Source organism: Hypanus sabinus, chromosome 20 (assembly GCF_030144855.1).
Source record: "Hypanus sabinus isolate sHypSab1 chromosome 20, sHypSab1.hap1, whole genome shotgun sequence".
NCBI lineage: Eukaryota > Metazoa > Chordata > Chondrichthyes > Myliobatiformes > Dasyatidae > Hypanus > Hypanus sabinus.
In genome coordinates this window covers 63,015,628-63,038,821 of record NC_082725.1, presented here as the reverse complement: position 1 = coordinate 63,038,821, position 23,194 = coordinate 63,015,628, and the positions used below count along the sequence as shown (strand labels likewise).

The 23,194-nt window shown below is 47.1% G+C and overlaps 1 protein-coding gene across 6 annotated transcripts in view; it reads right to left on the bottom strand.

Annotated features, from left to right (window-relative positions):
• Positions 1-23,194, bottom strand: part of ripk1l (receptor (TNFRSF)-interacting serine-threonine kinase 1, like) — a 95,335-nt gene that overhangs the window by 5,181 nt on the left and 66,960 nt on the right. For all 6 annotated transcript variants that reach the window (XM_059945637.1, XM_059945641.1, XM_059945638.1 and 3 more), the window contains 2 exons: positions 6,676-6,783; positions 2,258-2,413 (listed from right to left, as the gene is read on the bottom strand). In XM_059945637.1, the coding sequence (XP_059801620.1) occupies positions 2,258-2,413; positions 6,676-6,783 (264 nt within the window). The remainder of the gene's footprint in view (positions 1-2,257; positions 2,414-6,675; positions 6,784-23,194) is intronic.

Below are 23,194 nucleotides of genomic sequence, written 5' to 3'. Positions count from 1 at the left end.
GCTCTGTGACATCGCCACCGGCCAGCCCCGTCCCATCGTCCTGACAGCCTGGCAGCGCCGTGTTTTCGACTCCATTCATAACTTGGCACATTCCTCCATCCGGACGACTGTCCGGATGGTTTCCAGCAGGTTCGTTTGGCATGGACTCCACAAACAGGTCAGTGAATGGGCCAAAACGTGCATGCACTGCCAGACGGCCAAGGCGCAGTGGCACACCAAAGCCCCACCGCAGCAGTTCCATCCCGCCCACCGGCGTTTCGACCACATTCATGTGGATATCGTGGGCCCCCTGCCAGTGTCGCGTGGAGCGTGGCACCTCCTGACTATCGTGGACCGGTTCACAAGATGGCCAGAGGCAGTCCCGCTCACCGACACCACCTCCGAATCTTGCGTCCAAGCCCTGATCACCACCTGGATATCTCGCTTTGGTGTACCGGCCCACATTACCTCCGACAGAGGCGCCCAGTTCACCTCCAGCCTGTGGTCAGCTATGGCCAGCCTTTTGGGGACTCAGCTGCACCACACAACTGCCTACCACCCACAGTCGAATGGGCTAGTGGAGCGTCCCTGGGTCCTACTCGGCATCCGCACAGCACCCAAAGACGACCTGCACGCCTTGTCGGCCGAGTTGGTATACGGCACGCCCCTGGTCGTCCCCGGGGAGTTCCTACCAGCCCCACGGGAGCAAGAGGAAGATCCCGCAGCAGTCCTGGGCAGACTACGCGAGAAGCTCGGTAACCTGGTCCCCATACCCACTTCACAGCATGGGCGGAACCCGACCTGCTTACCCAAAGACCTGCAGAACTGTAAGTTTGTGTTTGTATGAAGGGGTGGGCATCGGCCACCGCTGCAGCGGCCATACGAGGGGCCGTTTATGGTGCTCCGGAACAACGGGTCCACGTTCGTGCTGGACGTTGGGGGGAAAGAGGAGGTTTTCACGGTGGACCGCCTCAAACCGGCCCATGTGGACCTGGCGCAACCGGTCGAGTTTCCGGCACCTCGGCGCAGAGGCCGACCTCCCAAGCAGGTTCCGGCCCAGACTGTGGACATTGGGGGGTGTATCGCTGGTTCTGGGGGGGGCGGTTATGTGGCGACCCATTTCCTGGCACATCCGAACCGGCTCACAATTAGCCAGCTTTCCGGCTAAGGGAGATAGCCTACGGGGGTTTGCGAGCACAGAGCTTTGGAGCCTCTGTGCCACGGGGGGGCAGGTTGAGGGAGGCTTAAAAGTGAGGCTGAGGATTTCGAATAAAGTTTTTCCTTCGACTGCAGTTACCGACTCCGTGTCGTAATTTTAGCGCTGCCTGTAGCACACCGCTACAATAACTTAATTTGGAAGTGTATTGACTGACAGCGTTACTGCCATCCGAGTTAAGGTGAGCATGCACCAGTCTATTGAGCAACTTGTGACGATCACGGTTTGTACTTTGAAAATAGATTTTAAATGAGTATTTAAAAAAATAGAAAAGTCAATAGTAATTCCCACAGGGAATTTTTCCAATTTGCTGCTTGATTTCCTCTGAATACTTCCAAGGCATAAACTACCTAGCAAGCTTCTCAGAGCATGACAGAGGTACCAGCAGTCAACTTCAAAACCCACTGGTGGGAAAAATAAATCAAAGAAGCCAAACACCTTCAGCTATACCTGCAGCTGGTTTCAAACACATCCTTTACATTCCACTCTGTGCTCAATCATGGTAGAAAGTTAACACAGAAACAGAAGAAGTGATTCAGGAATTTTCTCAAAGCCAGTTTGAAAAACTATGATATTTTCATTAACTTGCAGGAAGCCTGATCTCTTGCTGCTCAAAAAAGAGGCTGGATATCCAAAAGATACTGAGAGCCCCAGGTTCCTTTGTGGGGAGCACATGCAAGTCTAGCAAATGACAGGTGGGGTTCATCTCCTCACATAAGACCAACATTCAGCCCATCAAGCACCCCCTACTCCCACATCCAACCTGTGACAGAGACTCCAGATCATAAATTGGCCTTGTCAGACACCCCAGTGAAAGCAAGTCATTCTCAAGCCCAAGAGAAAGTCTAATATGAGGCTAATACAGAACTAGAATAAACAGTACAGCACAGTACAGGCACTTCAGCCCATGATGTTATGGCAATATTTTAATTTACTCCAAGATCAATCTAACCTTTTCCTCCTCCAGAGCTCTCCTTTACTATTTCATCCAGGTGACCCAGAACAACTATTATTATCAATAAGCAGTTTTTTGTTTTGAAGAATTCCATGCTGAAAACTTACTGAGAGTGTCCGGATGCCGAGCATTTGCTGTCTCCATGGAAAATTTGAATTTTTGCTGTTTTTTCCTGTTAAACTTCGGGGTTTCAATATACATAGTGTTATTATCACCGATCTGAACTCCTTCGGCCTTAGATAGGTAAATACTTGATGAGCCCTCTAAAGAAAAAGAAATACACAAAATAAACTGCAGATACTGAAATCTGGAGTAAAAAGAAACTGCCGGAGGACCGCGGTGTAAGGCAGCATGTGTGGAGGAAAAAGGATAACTGACATTTCAGGCTGAGTAAAGATAGAGATAGCTGCTATAAAAGATGAGAAGGAGGGTTGAAGCAGGTGAGAGGGGAGAGAATGGGCAAATGGAGCCAAGTGGGAGAGAGGGAGGGGGAGGAGGAGCCATGCAGTTGAGAGACTGTGGTTGGTGGGTGGTAAGTAGAGACAGGAAAGAAAGAGAAAAAAAGAGGGCATGTGGATCCAGGTTTTATTTTATTTTATTGCAATATAGTTTGGAATAGGCCCTTCTGGCCCTTTGAGCCGGGCTGCCCAGCAACCCCCCAATTTAATCCGATCCTAATCATGGGACAATTTACAATGACCAATTAACCTACAAACTGTACATCTTTGGACAGTGGGAGGAAACCCACATGGTCACGGGGAGAACGTACAACCTCCTTACAGGCAGCAGCAGGAATAGAACCCAGGTTAGTGCGTTGTGTTAACCACTACGCTCCAGTGTCGCCACATGATGCTACCGTGGCGCTGTGGGAGGGAGGTACAAACATCCCTTACCCTCCACAGATGCTGCCTGACCCACAGGGTTTCTCTAGCAGTTTTTCTTTGCCAAAGAAAAGTAATATACTATTAATGGGATAAGAACATTGAACGCTCTTATAATCATGGGGCTTAATCAGAAATTAATGTTTATACAAATACATTAGACTAAACCAGCCATTTTGAGTTAGTGTCATGGCGAAGCAGATATAGAGAATTCTGGAAAGTTTAGTACCATTTCCAATACACATCAATACACTTGCTCTTATACATCACCTTTAGCATCAACAACAAAAAAAAAGTTTTAAAATAACATTTGCTAATTTTATAAAATTAAACTTTCATTAAAATTGTCTGAATTAAAATTGTAGCCGGGGTAGAGGAGACTAAAACTCGAGGCCATAAGTTTAAAGTGAAATGGGGAAGATTTGAAGGGGACCAGAAAGACAAGTATTTCACTTAGAGGTTCAGTGGGTAAACAGAATGAGCTACCAGAGGAAGTGGTAGAAGTGGGTGCAATTATATTAAAAAACACACATTTGGACAAGTTGTAAATAGGGTTGAAAGAAGGCAGAGAAAATTTACAAAGATTTTGTCAGATCTTGAAGACATGAGTTATAAAGAAAGACTGAACAGGTTATGTCCCTGGAACGTAGAAGATTGAGAAGAGATTTGATAGAGGAGTACAAAGTTATGATGATATAAATAGGGTAAACGCAAGCAGCCTTTTTCCACTGAGGTTGGGTGGGACTACAACCAGAGGTCATGGGTTAAGGTAAAAAGTGAAAAGTTTAAAGGGAACATGAGGGGAAACTTCTTCACTCAGAGGGTCATGACAGTGTGGACCCAGCTGTCAGCAGAAGTGGTGCATATAAGCATGATTTCAATGCTTAAGTGAAGTTTGGACAGGTACATGGACAGTAGGAATATGAAGGTCTAAGGTCCCAGTGCAGGTCAATAGGAGGCAGTTTAAATGTTTCATCATGGACTAAATGGGCTGAAGAGCCTGTTTCTGTGCTGTACTTTTCTATGACTCAAGTATAGAAGGTAATTTCCAAGATGGCGGCTCGACGCAGCTTGCAGCGGCCACTCCAGAGCTGATTATCTGTAATTTGTGAAGTAGGGTATCTGTTATTTGTGAAGTAGGGTGCTGTGCACAATCATAATCGATTGAAAACGGACGTGGGAGCACGGAGGAACATCTGAAAATCTCCAGGAAGACCTTCTTCATTGCTGCTGCTGCTGTGAGGTCCGGGACTCTGCTGGGAAGAACAGGCCCCCAGTCCTCGGGGTTGCGTTGCCAATGGCCTTTGGCGGGGCCGTCTTAATACACTCGGCAGAGGATGGTGCTCGGAGAAGCTGTGCCGGAGGGGATGGTCGTTGGCTTGGAGGTTTGATGGACTCGGAGTCTGCTGTGGTCAGGTTGCCCTCTGTGTGTGCTGCGTCTGCGAGGTTGGTTTCGTTGGAGCTTTCATTGCGTGCTGCGTCTGCGAGGCTGAGTTGGGCAGCGCCATGGAAGTCCATAGCAGGGGTACTTCCTTCTGCCGCCAGCGTGGGATGGCGAGTCCGTCAGGACCCTGGAGACTTGTGGAAACTGTGTAGTGATTTCTTTTGAACTTACAGTCCTTTAACATCTTTGGACTATTTTTACTGTGCCCATGGTCAGTTTTTTTTTAATCAATTATGCTATTGTTTGCACTGTTGTAACTATATGTTGTAACTATGTGGTTTTGTGCAGGTCTTGTAGCTTAGTTTTTGGTCTTGTTTTGTCTGTTGGATTTGGAGCTCCTTTCCGGGGAATGCGCTAAGACTGTAGCGCGATATTAATACGCAGCAGCCTCTCTGGACTCTGGATTGGGGATTGCCAAACGTTATGTGGATTTTCTGGTGTAGTCTGTTTTGTCATATGTTTTTGTGATATCATTCTGAAGGATCGTTGTCTCATTTTTTAACTGCATTGCATTTGTGGTTTCTAAATGACAATAAACTGAATCTGAATGTAGGCCAAACGAAGGCAAATGGGACTACTCACTAAGACACCTTGGTTAGTATGGATGACTTGGACAGAAGGGCCTGTTTCTGTGCTGCGCTATTTTATAACTCTACTGGTTTGCCAAAAGTCTGTGACACAACAATGCAGTATTCAATTAGCATTATTGTCATGCTAATGCATATATATCCCAGTAAAGCTGGGAAGTAAAACAGGGTCACAAGGACATTTAAGGCTACATCCACACTAGACCGGATAATTTTGAAAACGCTAGTTTCACGTAAAAATGATAGGCATCCACACTATGCGTTTTTGAAAATATCTCCACCCACACTGAAACGGAGATTTCGGCGAATCTCCTCCTCCTGCGCATGAGCAGGACACATCTACCAAAAAGAAGCGACATGTTTGGTGTCGAATCTCGCCGTTAAAGTGCACATTTGTGTAGTTACAGACTAGAAAAACTTAAAACGACGGACAGCTGTTGGCTTTCGCACAGGAGAACTTAAAAGTAAAAAAAAAACAAATACTGGAGCGTACGGAGGCAACCTACAGGGAGTTCACGGACAGATTGACCCGGCTGACGACGAACATTGAAAAACTGATTAACTCTGTTGCATTAATAAAGCATCTTGTTAAATGTATAAAACATGTCTGCATCAGTGTTATCTTGCATTTCCATATAATGTTACATTAGGCTGTTACACATCTGTTGTCAGAGAAGTACTTGCATAAATAGGTAAACTGTAGCGGTGTGCTACATGCAGTGCAGCAATAACGACACGGAGTCAGTGAGCTGCAGTTACAAAAGAGGTTTATTCAAACTTTGCGGCCTCGCTTTAAAGCCTTCCTGATCCTGCCCTCCCCGGGCGGGAATGCTATAGGGGGCGCGTATTCACAGTCCCGTCCCGTGAGCAGGCTTTTCCCCTTGCTGGTGAAGCAGGCTTGGTGCCCTCTTTGGGACCGGCCTCGATGCCGGCGCGTGCCGCTATGTGAGCTGGTTCGAGTGCGCTGGGAAGTGGGTTGCCACATAACCACCATCATACGAGCAAGGACAGAAAACAGGGCAAAGTGAGTATACTTATTTATTCAGTAAGTTATGGGTCAAAGTATTTGGCAAGTACATTTCTAACTCTTCTGGCTTCAGTCTCTTTGTAGTTTGTTCTGAAATTGTTAGGTTGCGTTCAAGAAAACAATGAAATAGCACGCTGCCGTCTGATAGCGTTTTCAAAAGTCTCCGGTTACCCCATCCACACTGATCTGCTCAAGCAGCGTTTTCAAAAATACCTACCCTGGAAAGCGTTTCTGAAAAGCTCCAGTTTTGGGGGACAGAAACGCTGTTTCAGTGTGGAGGGAGGGTAAAAATGAAGAGAAAAAGCTTCGGTTACAGATTTATCCGGCATAGTGTGGATGTAGCCTAAGTGCCTATCCAATTTCCACCCTCTTTCAAATGTATATGTTTGGACTTGATTCTACATTACATGGTCATAGTTGAGAATGTATACAACTTGCCTGGGGTAGTTTGCCCGTACCGCTCTATACCAGCATACCAAAGATATTCCAAAAACCTGCTCTGAATCAATTTCAGAGGACTTTTCTAATTTGGTGCCAGCAAAGTACAGTGGCAACACCAATCACTTCAAGTGAAACAAACTCTTACCCTGGCTTAAATATTTAAGGTTGCTCTCATCCCTGTGTTCAAATTGGCTGTTTGGATTCCACAGAATATTCTCACTATATGTTCTGGATTCACTTTGAGTTCTTGAGACTGGAGATGGGGATGGGGAAAGACAAAAAAGTTTCTGATTGACTTTAGATGATATTTGGCGAATTAGCCATTATTACCAACCTAGAAACAATATTTTGCAAAGGTAGAAATAACTTTTCTGCCAGTGGCAAATAATTAAACTTTACAAAAAGCTCTGACACCAAAAGACACTTAATATCTAAACAATATGGTCATTTTGCCTCGAGGTCATGGTTAACCAGGAGTGTAACGGACACAGTCTAAATTGTGCAAAATTATCTAGAACTGATGGAACACAATGGACACATTAATTAAGCCTCCACTTTGCAACAGCTACTGTATCACCTTGATTTACTCAGTCCCTTTAACACAACAAAATGTTTAGTTTACTTCAAAGTAGAATCAGCAAAAAATAATTGAAATTGGGCCATACAAAGAGATAATAACACAGGTGTCCAAAGCCTTAGTCAGAAAAGGTGGAAAAAGATGAAATTCCAGATCACAGGAATAGTGAAAACTAAGGTAATGCCTCTTGGGATAGAATTGGAAGAGTTCAAATAGAGAGCAAGGAAGATACTCAATGGTGTAATCTGAAAACAGGAGTAATTTAAGATTCAGTATACCATATAACAATTACAGCACGGAAACAGGCCATCTCAGCCCTTCTAGTCTGTGCTGAATGCTTACTCTCACCTAGTCCCACCGACCCGCACTCAGCCTATAATCTTCCATTCCTTTCCTGTCCATATACCCATCCAATTTTCTTCCTACCTCTACCACTTCTACTGGAAGCTTGTTTCATACAGCTACCACTCTGAGTAAAGAAATTCCCCCTCATGTTACCCCTAAACTTTTGCCTCCTAACTCTCAACTCATGTCCTCTTGTTTGAATCTCCCCCACTCTCAATGGAAAAAGCCTATCCACGTCAACTCTATCTATCCCCCTCATAATTTTAAATACCTCTCTCAAGTCCCCCCTCAACCATCTACACGCCAAAGAATAAAGACCTAACTTGTTCAACCTTTCTCTGTAATTTAGGTGCTGAAACCCAGGTAACATTCTAGTAAATCTCCTCTGTACTCTCTCTATTTTGTTGACATCTTTCCTATAATTCAGTGACCAGAACTGTATACAATACTCCAAATTTGGCCTTACCAATGCCTTGTACAATTTTAACATTACATCCCAACTCCTATGCTCAATGCTCTGATTTATAAAGGTCAGCATACCAAAACCTTTCTTCACCAACCTATCCACATGAGATTCCACCTTCAAGGAACTATGCACCATTATTCCTAGATCACTCTGTTCCATTGCATTCTTCAATGCCCTACCATTTACCATGTATGTCCTATTTTGATTAGTCCTACCAAAATAGACAATAGACAATAGGTGCAGAAGTAGACAATTCGGCCCCTCGAGTCTGCACCGCCATTCTGAGATCATGGCTGATCATTCACTATCAATACCCAGTCCCTGCCTTGTCCCCATATCCCTTGATTCCCCTATCCATCAGATATCTATCCAGCTCCTTCTTGAAAGTATCCAGAGAATTGGCCTCCACCATCTTCCGAGGCAGTGCATTCCACACCTCCACAACTCTCTGGGAGAAGAAGCTCTTCCTCAACTCTGTTTTAAATAACTGACCTCTTATTCTCAATCCATGCCCTCTGGTACTGGACTCTCCCAACATCTGGAACATATTACCTGCCTCAATCCTATCAAATCCTTTAACTATCTTAAACGTTTCAATCAGATCCCCTCTCAATCTCCTCAATTCCAGCGTGTACAAGCCCAATCTCTCCAATCTCTCTGCATAAGACAGCCCTGCCATCCCAGGAATCAACCTAGTGAATCTACGCTGCACTTCCTCAATTGCCAGAATGTCCTTCCTTAAACCTGGAGACCAAAACTGTACACAATATTCCAGGTGTGGTCTCACCAGGGCCCTGTACAAATGCAAAAGAACATCCTTGCTCTTGTATTCAATTCCCCTTGTAACAAAGGCCAACATTCCATTTGCCCTCTTCACTGCCTGTTGCACTTGCTCATTCACCTTCATTGACTGGTGAACTAGGACTCCTAGGTCTCTTTGCATTTCTCCCTTACCTAACTCGACACCGTTCAGACAATACTCTGCCCTTCATGTTCCAGCTTCCAAAGTGGATAACTTCACATTTATTCACATTGAATGACATCTGCCAAGTATCTGCCCACTCACTCAGCCTATCCAAGTCTCCCTGTATTCTCCTAACGTCCTCTTCGCATGTCACACTGCCACCCAGTTTAGTATCGTCAGCAAACTTGCTGATATAGTTTTCAATGCCCTCATCTAAATCATTGACATAAATCGTAAAGAGCTGTGGTCCCAATACAGAGCCCTGTGGTACCCCACTAGTCACCTCCAGCCAGTCTGAGAAACACCCATTCACTGCTACCCTTTGCTTTCTATCTGCCAACCAGTTTTCTATCCATGTTGAAACCCTGCCCCCAATGCCATGAGCTCTGATTTTACTCACCAATCTCCTATGTGGCACCTTATCGAATGCCTTCTGAAAATCTAGATACACAACATCTACTGGCTTACCCTCGTCTTGTTACACCCTCAAAAAACTCCAACAGATTAGTCAAGCATGATTTGCCCTTGGTAAATCCATGCTGGCTCGGCCTAATCCTATTTCTGCCATCTAGATGTGCTACTATTTCGTCCTTAATAATGGACTCAAGCATCTTCCCCACGACGGACTCCGTTTTCTCCTTCCCTCCCTTCTTGAAAAGTGGGACAACATTAGCCACTCTCCAATCTTCAGGAACTGATCTTGAATCTAAGGAACATTGGAAAATGATTACCAATGCATCCGCAATTTCCTGAGCCACCTCTTTTAGAACCCTCGGATGCAGACCATCTGGACCTGGGGATTTATTAGCCTTCAGTCCTACCAGTCTACTCATCACAGTTTCTTTCCTAATGTCAATCTGTCTCAATTCCTCTGATATCTTATGACCCTGGCCCATCCATACATCTGGGAGATTGCTTGTGTCCTCCCTGGTGAAGACAGATCTAAAGTATGCATTAAATTCTGTTGCCATTTCCCTGTTTCCCATAACAATTTCTCCCAATTCATTCTTCAAGGGGCCAACATTGTTATTAACTATCTTCTTTCTCTTCACATAGCTAAAAAAGCTTTTGCTATCCCCTTTTATATTCCTGGCTAGACTGAGCTCATACCTGATTTTTTCTCTCCGTATTGCTTTTTTAGGTAAGATCTGCTGTTCCTTAAAACTTTCCCAATCATCTGTATTCCCACTCATCTTAGCCCTGTCATACTTCTTTTTCTTTAATGCTATACAATCTCTGACTTCCTTTGTCAACCACTGTGGCCCCTTCCCCCTCTTTGAATCCTTCCTTCTCATTGGAATGAACTGCATTTGCATCTTTTGTATTATGCCCAAGAATATCTGCCACTGCTGATCCACTGTCTTTCCTGCCAGGGCATCCGCCCATTTAACTTTGGCCAGCTCTTCCCTCATGGCTCCATAGTCTCCTTTATTTAATTGCAACACTGACACCTCTGATCTGCCCCTATCCCTCTCAAATTGTAGATAAAAACTTATCATGTTATGATCACTACTTCATAATGGCTCCTTTACTTCAAGATCACTTATCAATTCCTGTTCATTACACATCACAAAGTCCAAAACAGCCTCGTTCCTGGTTGGCTCAAGCACAAGCTGTTCCAAAAATACATCCCTTAGACACTCCACAAACTCCCTATCCTGGGGTCCAGCACCTACCTGATCCTCCCAGTCCACCTGCATGTTGAAATCTCCCATAACGACTGCATTACCTTTAGCACATGCCAATGCTAACTCCCTAATCAACTTGTACCCAATATCCATGCTACTGTTTGGGGGCCTGTACACAACACCCATTAGGGTCTTTTTACCCTTACTGTTCCTCAGCTCAATCCACACAGACTCTACTTCCCCTGTTCCCAAGTCACCTCTTGCTAAGGACTGAATCTCATTCCTCACCAACAGGGCCACCCCACCCCCTCTTCCCATATTTCTGTCTCTACGATAGCACGTATACCCTGGTACACTCAATTCCCAGGCCTGATCCCCTTGCAGCCATGTCTCCGTTATCCCAACAATATCGTAGTTCCCCATTTTCGTCTGAGCTTCAAGCTCATCTGTCTTATTTCTGACACTACGCGCATTCAAGTATAGAATTCTTAGCCCATTCCTCCTCTCTTTGCTTAAAACACTGTCTACTGTACCTAACCCAGCTCCTTGAACTTCCATCGGGCAAACTGCACCCTGAATTTTGATGACCTTCTCAAGATCACCCAAACCTTGTACACATTTAACCCTATGCACCTTCTGACCAACCCTCTGGATCTGGATCCCTGCCCCCTGCACATCTAGTTTAAACCCCCCCCCCCCGAGCAGCACTGGCAAACACTCCTGCAAGAATGTTAGTACCCCTCCGGTTCAGATGTAGATCATCCCTTCGAAACAGATCCCAATGTCTCTGGAACAAAGACCAATTATCCAAAAACCTGAACCCTTCCTTCCTGCACCATGCTCTCAGCCTCGTATTAATGTGCATAATCATTCTATTCTTCGCCTCACTCGCACGTGGCACAGGTAGCAATCCCGAGATTGTCACCCTGGAGGTCCTGCCTTTCAGCTTCACTCCTAACTCCTTGAACTCTCTAAGCAGGACCCCCTCACTCACCTTACCTACATCGTTGGTCCCTACATGGACCACTACATCTGGGTTCATGCCCTCGTTCTCAAGAATAGCCTGCACCCGATCTGAGATGTCCCGGACCCTGGCACCAGGGAGGCAACGTACCATCCGAGACTCCCGATCTGCCCCACAAAATCTCCTATCTGCCCCCCTGACTATAGAATCCCCTAAAACTATCGCTCTCTTCTCTTCCCTCCTCCCCTTCCTAGTTGAGGGTTCAACCTCTGTGCCAGAGGCAGGACCACTACAACTCATTCCTGGTAGGTCATCCCCATCAACAGTATCCAGTACGGTATACTTATTGTTAATGGGAATGGCCGCAGGGGTGCTCTGCTCTCTCTGCCTGCTCCCCCTGCCCCTCTGGACCGTCACCCATCTGCCTACTTCTTGGTTTTTTGGTGTGACTACCTCCTGATAACTCCTATCTATCTCTGCCTCCACCTCCCGAATGATCCGTAGTTCATCCAGCTCCTGCTCCAACTCCCTAACTCGGTCTGATAGGAGCTGCAGCTGGACGCACCTTTTGCAGGTGTGGTCATCAGGGACAACTGTGTTGACACTGACCTCCCACATACTGCATACGGAGCACACCACTGCTCTGACTGTCTCCCCCATACCTGAACTGGATTAATAGAATAAGTCTAAAAAGCACCTAGCGACCTTACCTTCTTCCCCTCAGCGAGCAATCACACAGCCTTACCGAAGTCCCCTTACGCCGAAGCCCACTTAGCCAAAGCCCAGGACTCTGCTTCCATGGACTCCGCTGCCCGCTCTGAAAATAAGTCCTGCCTTTTAAAGTGTGCGCTCGACGCTGACGTCACTCGCGCCTGCGCAGTTCCCCCTCCTCCACAGGTATTGACCAGGTAGGCTGAAATCCTACCTACACGGTCGAATTCTCTGAGCTCCCAGCTGAATCACAAGCTGTAACTTGCTCCCGATTCAAAATGTAGCACCTCACACTTAATCAGCATTGAACTTCATCTGCCATCTTTCAGCCCACTCTTCTCACTGGTCTAAATCTCCCTGCAAGCTTTGAAAACCTACTTCATTATCCACAATGCCACCTACCCTAGTATCATCTCCATACTTACTAATCCAATTTACCACCCCATCATTCAGATCATTTATGTATATGACAAACAACAATGGACCCAGTACAGATTCCTAAGGCACACCACTAGTCACTGGCCTCAGAACTGGCCACCACTACTCTCTGGCATCTCCCATCCAGCCTCTGTTGAATCCATTTTACTACTTCAATATTAACACCAAAAGATTGAACCTTCCCAACTAACCTTCCGTGCGGAACCTTGCCAAAGTCCATATAGACAACATCCACTGCTTTACCCTCGTCAACTTTCCTGGTAACCTCTTCAAAAAATTCAATAAGATTTGTCAAACATGACCTTCCATGCACAAATCCATGTTGACTGTTCCTAATCAGACCCTGTCTATCCAGATAATTATATATACCATTTCTAAGTATACTTTCCATTAATTTACCCACCACTGACGTCAAACTTACAGGCCGATAATTGCTAGGTTTACTCTCAGAACCTTTTTTAAACAATGGAACCACATGAGCAATATGCCAATCCTCCGGCACCATCCCCATTTCTAATGAGATTTGAAATATTTCTGTCAGAGCTCCTGCTATTTCTACACCAACTTCCCTCAAAGTCCTAGGGAATGTCCTGTCAGGACCCAGAGATTTATCCACTTTTATATTCCTTAAAAGCACCAGAACTTCCTCCTCTTTAATCATCATAGTTTCCATAACTTCCCTATTTGCTTCCCTTACCTTACACAATTCAATATCCTTCTCCTTAGTGAATACCGAAGAAAAGAAATTGTTCAAAATTTCCCCCATCTCTTCTCTATGTGTATCTCTATGGCTCCACATATAGCTGTCCACTCTGATTCTCTAAGGGACCAATTTTATCCCTCACTATTTTGCTACTAATATAACTGTAGAAATCCTTTGGATTTATTTTCACCTTACTTGCCAAAGCAACCTCGTATCTTCTTTTAGCTTTTCTAGTTTCTTTCTCAAGATTATTCTTACATTCTTTATATTCCTCGAGCACCTCATTTACTCCATGCTGCCTATATTTATTGTAGATCTCTCTCTTTTTTTCGAACCAAGTTTCCAATATCCCTTGAAAACCATGGCTCTGTGGGGACCCATTTCCTGGCACATCCGAACCGGCTCACAATTAGATAGCCTACGGGGGTTTGCGAGCACAGAGCTTTGGAGCCTCTGCGCCGCGGGGGGCAGGTTGAGGGAGGCTTAAAAGTGAGGCTGAAGATTTTGAATAAAGTTTTTCCTTCAACTGCAGTTACCGACTCTGTGTCGTAATTTTAGCACTGCATGTAGCACACCGCTACAATTGGTGACCCCGATGGTCCAAACGATTTTTGGACCAGAAATGACCGACGCCACCTCTGTTCATGCGGTTTCGTGGAAAATGCCGGGTTTCTGGACACAGCGACCGAACCTATGGTTCCAGCAAGCCGAAGCCCAATTCCACGTTCGCCAGATCACCTCAGAAGACACCCGCTACTACTACGTGGTGAGCTCCCTCGACCAGGGCACAGCGGCCCAGGTCGCGGAGTTCGTACAGTCGCCCCCGGTAGACGGCAAGTACACGGAATTCAAAGCCCTGCTCCTCAGGACTTTCGGACTCTCACGGCGCGAGCGGGCTGCCCGTTTACTGCACCTGGATGGCTTGGGAGACAGACCTCCATCGGCTTTAATGAATGAGATGTTGTCTCTGGCCGGAGGACACAAGCAGGCATTCCTGGAGCAGCTGCCCGAGGACATACGCCTGCTGTTGTCCAACGCGGATTTCAGTGACCCCCGGAAGGTGGCAGCCCGGGCGGACTTGCTGTGGAACGCCAAAAAGGTGAGCGGGGCGTCCATCGCACGGATCTCCCAGCCATGCTCCCAGCAGCAAACCAGTCCAGGCCCGGCCGCAGAGCCCGCCGTTGTCGCCCGCCCTGCAAATTCCCGGGAAACACCAGGGCCAGCTGCCGCTGATGGCTACGGCGGCTGGCCATCGGGATAGCCTCCTGTATGTGTGGGACAGAAGGTTGGGACGCCGGTTTTTGGTCGATACTGGTACCGAGATCAGCGTTTTACCTCCGACGAGTTACAACACCCGCAGCAGGGCACCGGGTCCCCCCCTGAGGGCCGTGAACAGCAGCACAGTAAGGACCTATGGCACCCGTCAGGTGCAGCTACAGTTCGGCTCCAACCAGTTCACGTGGGACTTCACACTGGCCGTCGTAGCCCAACCGCTTCTGGGTGCGGATTTTTTGCGGGCTCACAGCCTACTGGTCAACCTGCCCAGGAAGAGACTGGTACACGCCGAGACCTTTCAGACGTTCTCCCTGGGTGCAGCCCAGTTGCTAGCCCCTCACCTCGGCTCCATCACGCTGTCCGACAACGACATCACCAGGGTCCTGGCGGGTTTCCCATCGGTTCTGGCACCGCAGTTCACAGCGGCCATGCCCCGACACGGTGTACAGCACCACATCCCGACCCAGGGACCACCCCTCCATGCCCGTGCTCGGCGGCTTCCCCCGGACAAGCTCCGACTGGCAAAGGAGGAGTTCAAGAGGATGGAGGAATTGGGGATCATCTGGCGGTCCGACAGCCCATGGGCCTCCTCCCTGCACATGGTGCCCAAAGCGACGGGAGGCTGGGGACCGTGCGGCGACTACCGCAGGCTGAACGAGGCTACCACACCGGACTGCTACCCTGTGCCGCACATTCAGGACTTTGCAGCAAACCTGCACGGCGCACGGATCTTCTCCAAGGTAGACCTCGTCCGAGGGTACCATCAAATCCCGATGCATCCTGACGACGTTCCCAAAACGGCTCTCATCACCCCGTTTGGCCTTTTCGAGTTCCTCTGCTTGCCGTTCGGCCTGAAGAATGCCGCACAGACGTTCCAGCAGCTAATGGACGCGGAGGGACGGTACCTGGACTTCGCGTTCATCTATTTGGACGACATCCTCATAGCCAGCAGCAGTCATCAGGAGCATCTGTCCCACCTCCGTCAACTCTGCACCCGACTGAGTGAGTACGGTCTTACAATCAACCCCGCCAAATGCCAGTTCGGACTCAATATCATTGACTTCCTGGGCCACAGGATTACTAAAGACGGAGCAACCCCTCTGCCCACTAAGGTAGATGCGGTCCGCCACTTCCCCCGACCCACCACGATCAAAGGCCTTCAGGAATTCGTAGGTATGGTCAATTTCTACCACCGCTTCATCCCTTCAGCTGCCCGGATCATGCGCCCCCTGTTCGCCCGGAATTCGGGTCCGAGCAAGGACATTACCTGGGACGAGGAGTCCGCCGCCGCTTTCGTTCAAACGAAGGAAGCTTTGGCGAACGCCGCGATGCTAGTACATCCCAGAATGGACGCCCCTACCGCCCTCACAGTGGACGCATCTAACACGGCAGTCGGTGGGGTGCAGGAGCAACTCATCGCAGGTCGCTGGCAACCCCTGGCGTTTTTCAGCAAACACCTGCGGCCACCCGAGCTCAAGTACAGTGCTTTCGACCGGGAACTGTGGGCGCTCTACCTGGCAATCCGGCATTTCAGGTACTTCCTAGAAGGTCGGCAATTTACCACGTTCATGGACCACAAACCGCTTACCTTTGCGTTAACAAAACCATCCGACCCCTGGTCGTCCCGCCAGCAACGCCACCTGTCCTACATCTCTGAATACACGACGGATGTCCGGCACGTCTCGGGTAAGGACAATGTCGTGGCTGATGCGCTCTCTCGCCCTACCGTTCATGTCCTTTCCCAAGGGGTAGACTTTGAGGCACTGGCAGAGGCACAGCAGGCAGATGAGGAGATTCCGAGTTACAGAACCGCAGTCTCCGGTTTGCAGCTCCAGGACCTCCCCGTGGGCCCGGGTGAGAGGACCCTACTCCGTGACGTCGCCACCGGCCAGCCCCGTCCCGTCGTCCCGACAGCCTGGCGGCGCCGTGTTTTCGACTCCATTCATAACTTGGCGCATTCCTCCATCCGGACGACTGTCTGGATGGTTTCCAGCAGGTTCGTTTGGCATGGACTCCGCAAACAGGTCAGTGAATGGGCCAAAACGTGCATGTACTGCCAGACGGCCAAGGCGCAGCGGCACACCAAAGCCCCACCGCAGCAGTTCCATCCCGCCCACCGGCGTTTCGACCACATTCATGTGGATATCGTAGGCCCCCTGCCAGTGTCGCGTGGAGCGTGGCACCTCCTGACTATCGTGGACCGGTTCACAAGATGGCCAGAGGCGGTCCCGCTCACTGACACCACCTCCGAATCTTGCGCCCAAGCCCTGATCACCACCTGGATATCTCGCTTTGGTGTACCGGCCCACATTACCTCCGACAGAGGCGCCCAGTTCACCTCCAGCCTGTGGTCAGCTATGGCCAGCCTTTTGGGGACTCAGCTGCACCACACAACTGCCTACCACCCACAGTCGAACGGGCTAGTGGAGCGTTTCCACCGTCACCTGAAGTCGGCCCTCATGGCCCGCCTGTGAGGAGCCAACTGGGCGGACGAGCTTCCCTGGGTCCTACTCGGCATTCGCACAGCGCCCAAGGACGACCTGCACGCCTCGTCGGCCGAGTTGGTATACGGCGCGCCCCTGGTCGTCCCCGGGGAGTTCCTACCAGCCCCACGGGGGCAAGAGGAAGATCCCGCAGCAGTCCTGGGCAGACTACGCGAGAAGCTAGGTAACCTGGCCCCCATACCCACTTCACAGCACGGGCTGAACCCGACCTGCGTACCCAAAGACCTGCAGAACTGTAAGTTTGTGTTTGTACGAAGGGGCGGGCATCGGCCACCGCTGCAGCGGCCATACGAGGGGCCGTTTATGGTGCTCCGGAACAACGGGTCCACGTTCGTGCTGGATGTTGGGGGGAGAGAGGAGGTTTTCACGGTGGACCGATTCAAACCGGCCCATGTGGACCTGGTGCAACCGGTCGAGTTTCCGGCACCTCGGCGCAGAGGCCGACCTCCCAAACAAGTTCCGGCCCAGGCTGTGGACATTGGGCATTGGGGGGTGTATCGCCGGTTCTGGGGGGGGGGGGGAGGGGGGTTATGTGGCGACCCATTTCCTGGCACATCCGAACCGGCTCACAATTAGATAGCCTACGGGGGTTTGCGAGCACAGAGCTTTGGAGCCTCTGCGCCACGGGGGGGGGGGGGGCAGGTTGAGGGAGGCTTTAAAGTGAGGCTGAAGATTTCGAATAAAGTTTTTCCTTCGACTGCAGTTACCGACTCCGTGTCGTAATCTTAGCGCTGCATGTAGCACACCGCTACAGCTCTCTCAAACTTTTAACCTTTCCTTTCAACCTAACAGGAACATAAAGATTCTGTACCCTCAAAATTTCACCTTTAAATGACATCCATTTCTCTATTACATCCTTCTCATAAAAAAATTGTCCCAATCCACTCCTTCTAAATCCTTTCGCATCTCCTCAAAGTTAGCCTTTCTCCAATCAAAAATCTCAACACTTAGTACTGTAGTAACCCTACAGTAGTTACCATAAATCAGTAAGTACAGAGTGATATATTGACAGAACGGAGCTTGGAAACATAGAAACATAGAAAACCTACAGCACAACACAGGCCCTTTGGCCCACAATGTCGTGCCAAACATGTCCCTACCTTAGAAATTACTAGGCTTACCTATAGCCCTCTATTTTACTAAGCTCCATGTACCTATCTAAAAGCCTCTTAAAAGACCCTATCGTATCCACCTCTATCACCGTTGCTGGCAGCCCATTCCATGCACGCACCACTCTGTAAGTAAAAAAAAACTTACCCCTGACATCTCCTCTGTACCTACTCCCCAGCACCTTAAACCTGTGTCCTCTTCTGGCAACCTTTTCAGCCCTGGGAAAAAGCCTCTGACTATCTACACGATCAATGCCTCTCATCATCTTGTACACCTCTATCAGGTCACCTCTCATCCTCCGTTGCTCCAAGGAGAAAAGGCCAAAAAGGAAGTGGCAGAGCTTTGGATAAGCATAAATATATGGAAGGTAGGGCACAGGAATCAAGGCTTGGTGGATCCAAAGAATAAATAAGGGTTTTAGCACTAAAAGATGAGGCTATGGCATAGTTGGTTGGTTGGCATCCATCTGTCTCAAAGGACAGTGGGTAATGATGACCACCATCACAAGCTTGGGTGGAAGGTATGGAGATCCTGAGATGCCCAGTCGTCAAGATCCCTCTCTTGGCCTCACCAACTAAAAGCTAATGAGGCAATACGTTTGGCACCAGCTTGGCTGCAGGAGCTGCCGAAAATAATGTTGAATGACGTCCAGCCATCACTTTAGGGGCTCCACTCTAGACCTGCTGTTTGGGTTTACTCCCATAGCCTTCATCTCTCCTGAGGCTGCCCACCAAGGCTTTGGGGCTAGTTACCTATATCTGGGGATCTGGTTCACGAGCACCAAGGCGTGTCCACACTGGTCATCGGCAAAAGTTTACGTTCCAGGGCCTACAAAGGTATGACACAATTTCCTGTAATTCACCGTGCTAACAAAAACGGATGGATTACAACTAGCACCACACTAGAACGGTTTGAAAATTATTTCATTTCTGAAGCACAAGCTCACTGTGATAATGCTTATTTTAGACAACTGTTCAGCACACCCGAAAGCAGAACTCCTGGTAAAAAACAATGTTTTCTGTTTCTTCCTGCCACCTAACTGTACGTAATTAATTCAACCCCTGGACAATGGCATATTACGTTCTCTCAAGTCAAAGTATCATTCCCTGTTTATGAGGCACCTTTTGAGTGCAGTTAATGCTGGCAGACCAATAAAGGAATTTATAAAGGACTTTAAAATGAAAGAGGTGATTTACTGTGCTGCTAATGCTTGGGGGTTTGTAGAGCCATCCACACTGAAGAATGATTGGCATAAATTATGGCCAGGTTCAATGTCTGAGTCTTCACCTGGTGAACACACTGGAAATGGCTTTACAGGCTTTAGAGTTTACAAGGAAAAACAGGTGATACGTGAACTGCTCAAGAGCTAACTAATACTGCTGCCAAGGATCTTGCATCAAGGTTCAATGACGACAATGTTGAAGAGTGGATGAATATAGATAAGGATGAGTCTACTGTTCATCATTATACTGACTCAGAAATTGTGCAGATGGTTGTACATCCAGAGAAGGAAGATATTGGAGGAGAAAGCAGTGATGAAGATAAGGAAGTTGTAACAGAGAGACTTCCTATTGACAGGCTAATTAAGTTGACAGGTGAATTGCTGAAAGGATTAGAGCAACAATGTTTTATAACTGAGCAAGAAATAATGAGTGTTTATATGCTACAGGATAAGCTAATCAGAGAGAGACCAAAATATATAGAACAGCTTAACTTGGAAGATATGTTCAAAAAAATTTCTAGGTAAAGTGTAACAGGGGAACTAACACTTCAAAATCCGGTGCCATCAACTTCTGCTCACCCAGATGTGATGCCACCAACATCAACAGTTTTTGAAGAAACTGTTATGCCAGTTTCAGCACCAGTTCCTGATGCTTCACTTATTTTTCAATGTTGATGATCCTGATAATCCCACACTTGCAGACATGTAACTTTGCCTGAAGGTATATTAAACGTCTCACTTTAGAAGCGGAAGTGCTCAACTTTTCTGTGCAAGTTAATTGCCGTACATTTACCTATACCCTTTATTTTATCTGTGCCTGTACAGTATATTACTTTATTAAAATTTCACTTGCTATACATTTAATATTTCTGTTTCATTATTATCTAACTTGTACTGATTTATATGGTATTTTAAAGGTACGATGAGGTGGTTAGCTATTGATTAATATGATCCTTCTGTAATTCAGCATTTTCACTAATCTGGCACTCCTCAGCTCCCAATGGTGCAGGATTAGTGAAGGTCAACCTGTACTACATGAGGCTTGCTGTTGGGCAACGTAGCGGTGGCATTTAATAGGTATTTAATGTTAATACAGATAGGTCACACAGATTACAGTAGCATACTATGAATTTTTTATATCTCTCAGAAAGATGACACACAAATCTTGATCCACATGGAATTCACTCAAGATGCATAACTTTTGGTCTGAATTTAATACTCTACTGGGCACAGAATAACTTCACAAGAGTTCAGGGTGTGGAAGATAGTCACCAATGGGAACTTTCCAATAACTTCTAGCAAACCTGGAGTAGTAATGAGAGGGTACCAAAGTACCAAACAAGATATTCAAGTCATATGACAGAAGACCCAATCTTCCAACCATCCAACAAATGTCTTAACAACTCAGCTCTGATTCTCCTTAATAGTTACCTACAATTTTTGCCTCATATTAACTATTTGGATGATAATGTTGTTAATGTGGTTGGCAAGTTTGTAAATCAGTGGCATATTGGATAGTGAAAGTTACCTAAAATTACAACAGATTAACTGGGAAAGCAGGTCACAGAATGCCAGGTGTAATATAACCTGGTCAAGTACAAAGTGATGTATTTGGGGAAATTAAACCAGGGCACTACTAACACAGAAAGTGACATGTCCCTGGGGAGCGACCTCAGGTACAAGTACATAGTGCCCTGAAAGTGGCAACACAGGCAGACAGGGTGGTGAAGAGGGAATTGGCATTTGCCTTCATCAGTCAGGTGTACTGAGTGCAAGAGTTGGGATGTCATGTTAAGATGTACAAGACATTGGTGAGAGCAATCTTAGAGTATAATGTGCTGTTCTGATCACCCAGGTATAGGAAAGATGACACTTAACTGGAAAGTGTGCAAAAAAGATTCACAAGGACATTACCAGGACTGGAGGGCTTGAGTTATGGACATGCTGGGGCTTTTATCCCTGGAGTGATAGAAGGATATAAAATCATGAGGTGTAGGGGTAAAGTGAATGGTCACCCAGGATAGCCAAGCCTAAAATTACAGTGCATAGATTTAAGGTGAGGAGGGAAAGACTTAAAGGGTACCCAAGAGTTAAGTTTTTCCACTTGTGGTGGATATGTGGAATGAGCTACCACAGGAAATGTTAGAGGTAGGTACAATTTGTAAAAGGCATTTGGGCAGGTTCATGGATAGGAAAGGATATGTGTCAGACACAAGCAAATGGGACTGGCTCAGGTAGGCACCTTGGTTATTCTGGATCTGTTTGATTAAAGGGCCCATTTCCATGCAGTCTAACTCTATGGCTCCATATTTTTAGTATTTCTCCAGCCTGGGAAAATAGACATGTTTACAGTGTACTTAGGGCAAATAATTATTCTAACAATAGTTAGGTCTATGTACAAACTAAGTGAGAATTTCATTTTAAATTTGAGCATCTAACTGGATTATGTGCATCCTTATCAGACATTCCAACCCAGATCAAGAGCTGTGGTCATCTAGAATCACTAAGTGGTGCTTTGAACACTTTCATTTTTGCATTGTGCTTCCCTGGCACAGTTTTTAGTGGCATCACAGGACTAAAGTTCTGATTATTATTGAGTGTGAAAGTGTGCAGCCTACTTGGAGAACATAAGCAAACTCTGTTGTAAAGTCACAGCTGGGCATCCTGTGAGCCACAGGCCCATAGCCATCAGGACACTATGTACCTCCCTAACTCTGTACCTCCCTCTGCAACAGGATCCTTCACTTCGTCATCATGAATGCATAATAATATCTCCTCCTCATTGATAAACAACACAGGAGCACCCCACACATAACATGCTTATCCCACTGCTGTGCTCTCTCTATACTGTTAACAGTGAGGCTAAGTGCCCTTTATATATTCACCAATGGCTCCACTGTTGTTGGCAGAATCTCAGTGGCAGCGAGGTGTACAGGAGTGAGATAGATTGACTGGTTGAGCGGTGTAACAACAAAAACCTTGCACTCAACATCAACGAGACCAAGGAACTTATTGTGGACTTCAGAAAGGGAAGTCAGGAGAACCAACACCAGTCCTCATTGAGGGTCAGTTGTGGATAGGATAAGAAGTTTCAAGTTCCCAGGTATCAACATCTCAGAGGACCTATCCTGGGCCCAACATACTGATGCAAGCAAGAAGGCACTCTCATGGATATATTTCATTCAGAGGTTGAGAGTTACTATGTCACCAGAAACGCTAGCAAATTTCTACAAATATACCATGAAGAGCATTCTGACTAATTACTGAGGCTCCAATGCACAGGACTGAAAGAGGCTGCAGAGGATTATAGACTCAGCCAGCTTCATCACGAGTATGACCCTACCCACCACTGAGAGTATCTTCAAAAGACAGTGCTGCAGGCAGCACCCATCACTAAAAACCCTCACCACCCAGGGCATGCTCTCTTCTCATTGCTGCCATGAGGGAAGAGGTACAGGAGCCTGAAGACCCACACCCAACGTTTCAGGAACAGCTTCTTCCCCTCTGCCATCAGTTTTCTGAATGGTCCATGAACTCAGGAACACTACCTCACAATTCCTCATTCGCACTTTTCCTTTTTGTAACTTGACACAAAGGTTGGAGGTGTGTGGATAGTGTGGAGGGCTGTCAGACATTACAGCAGGACTTTGAGAGGATGCAAAACTGGGCTGGAAAGTGGCAGATGGAATTCAACTCAGATAAGTGTGAGGTGGTTCATTTTGGTAGGTCAAATATGATGGCATAATATAATATTAAT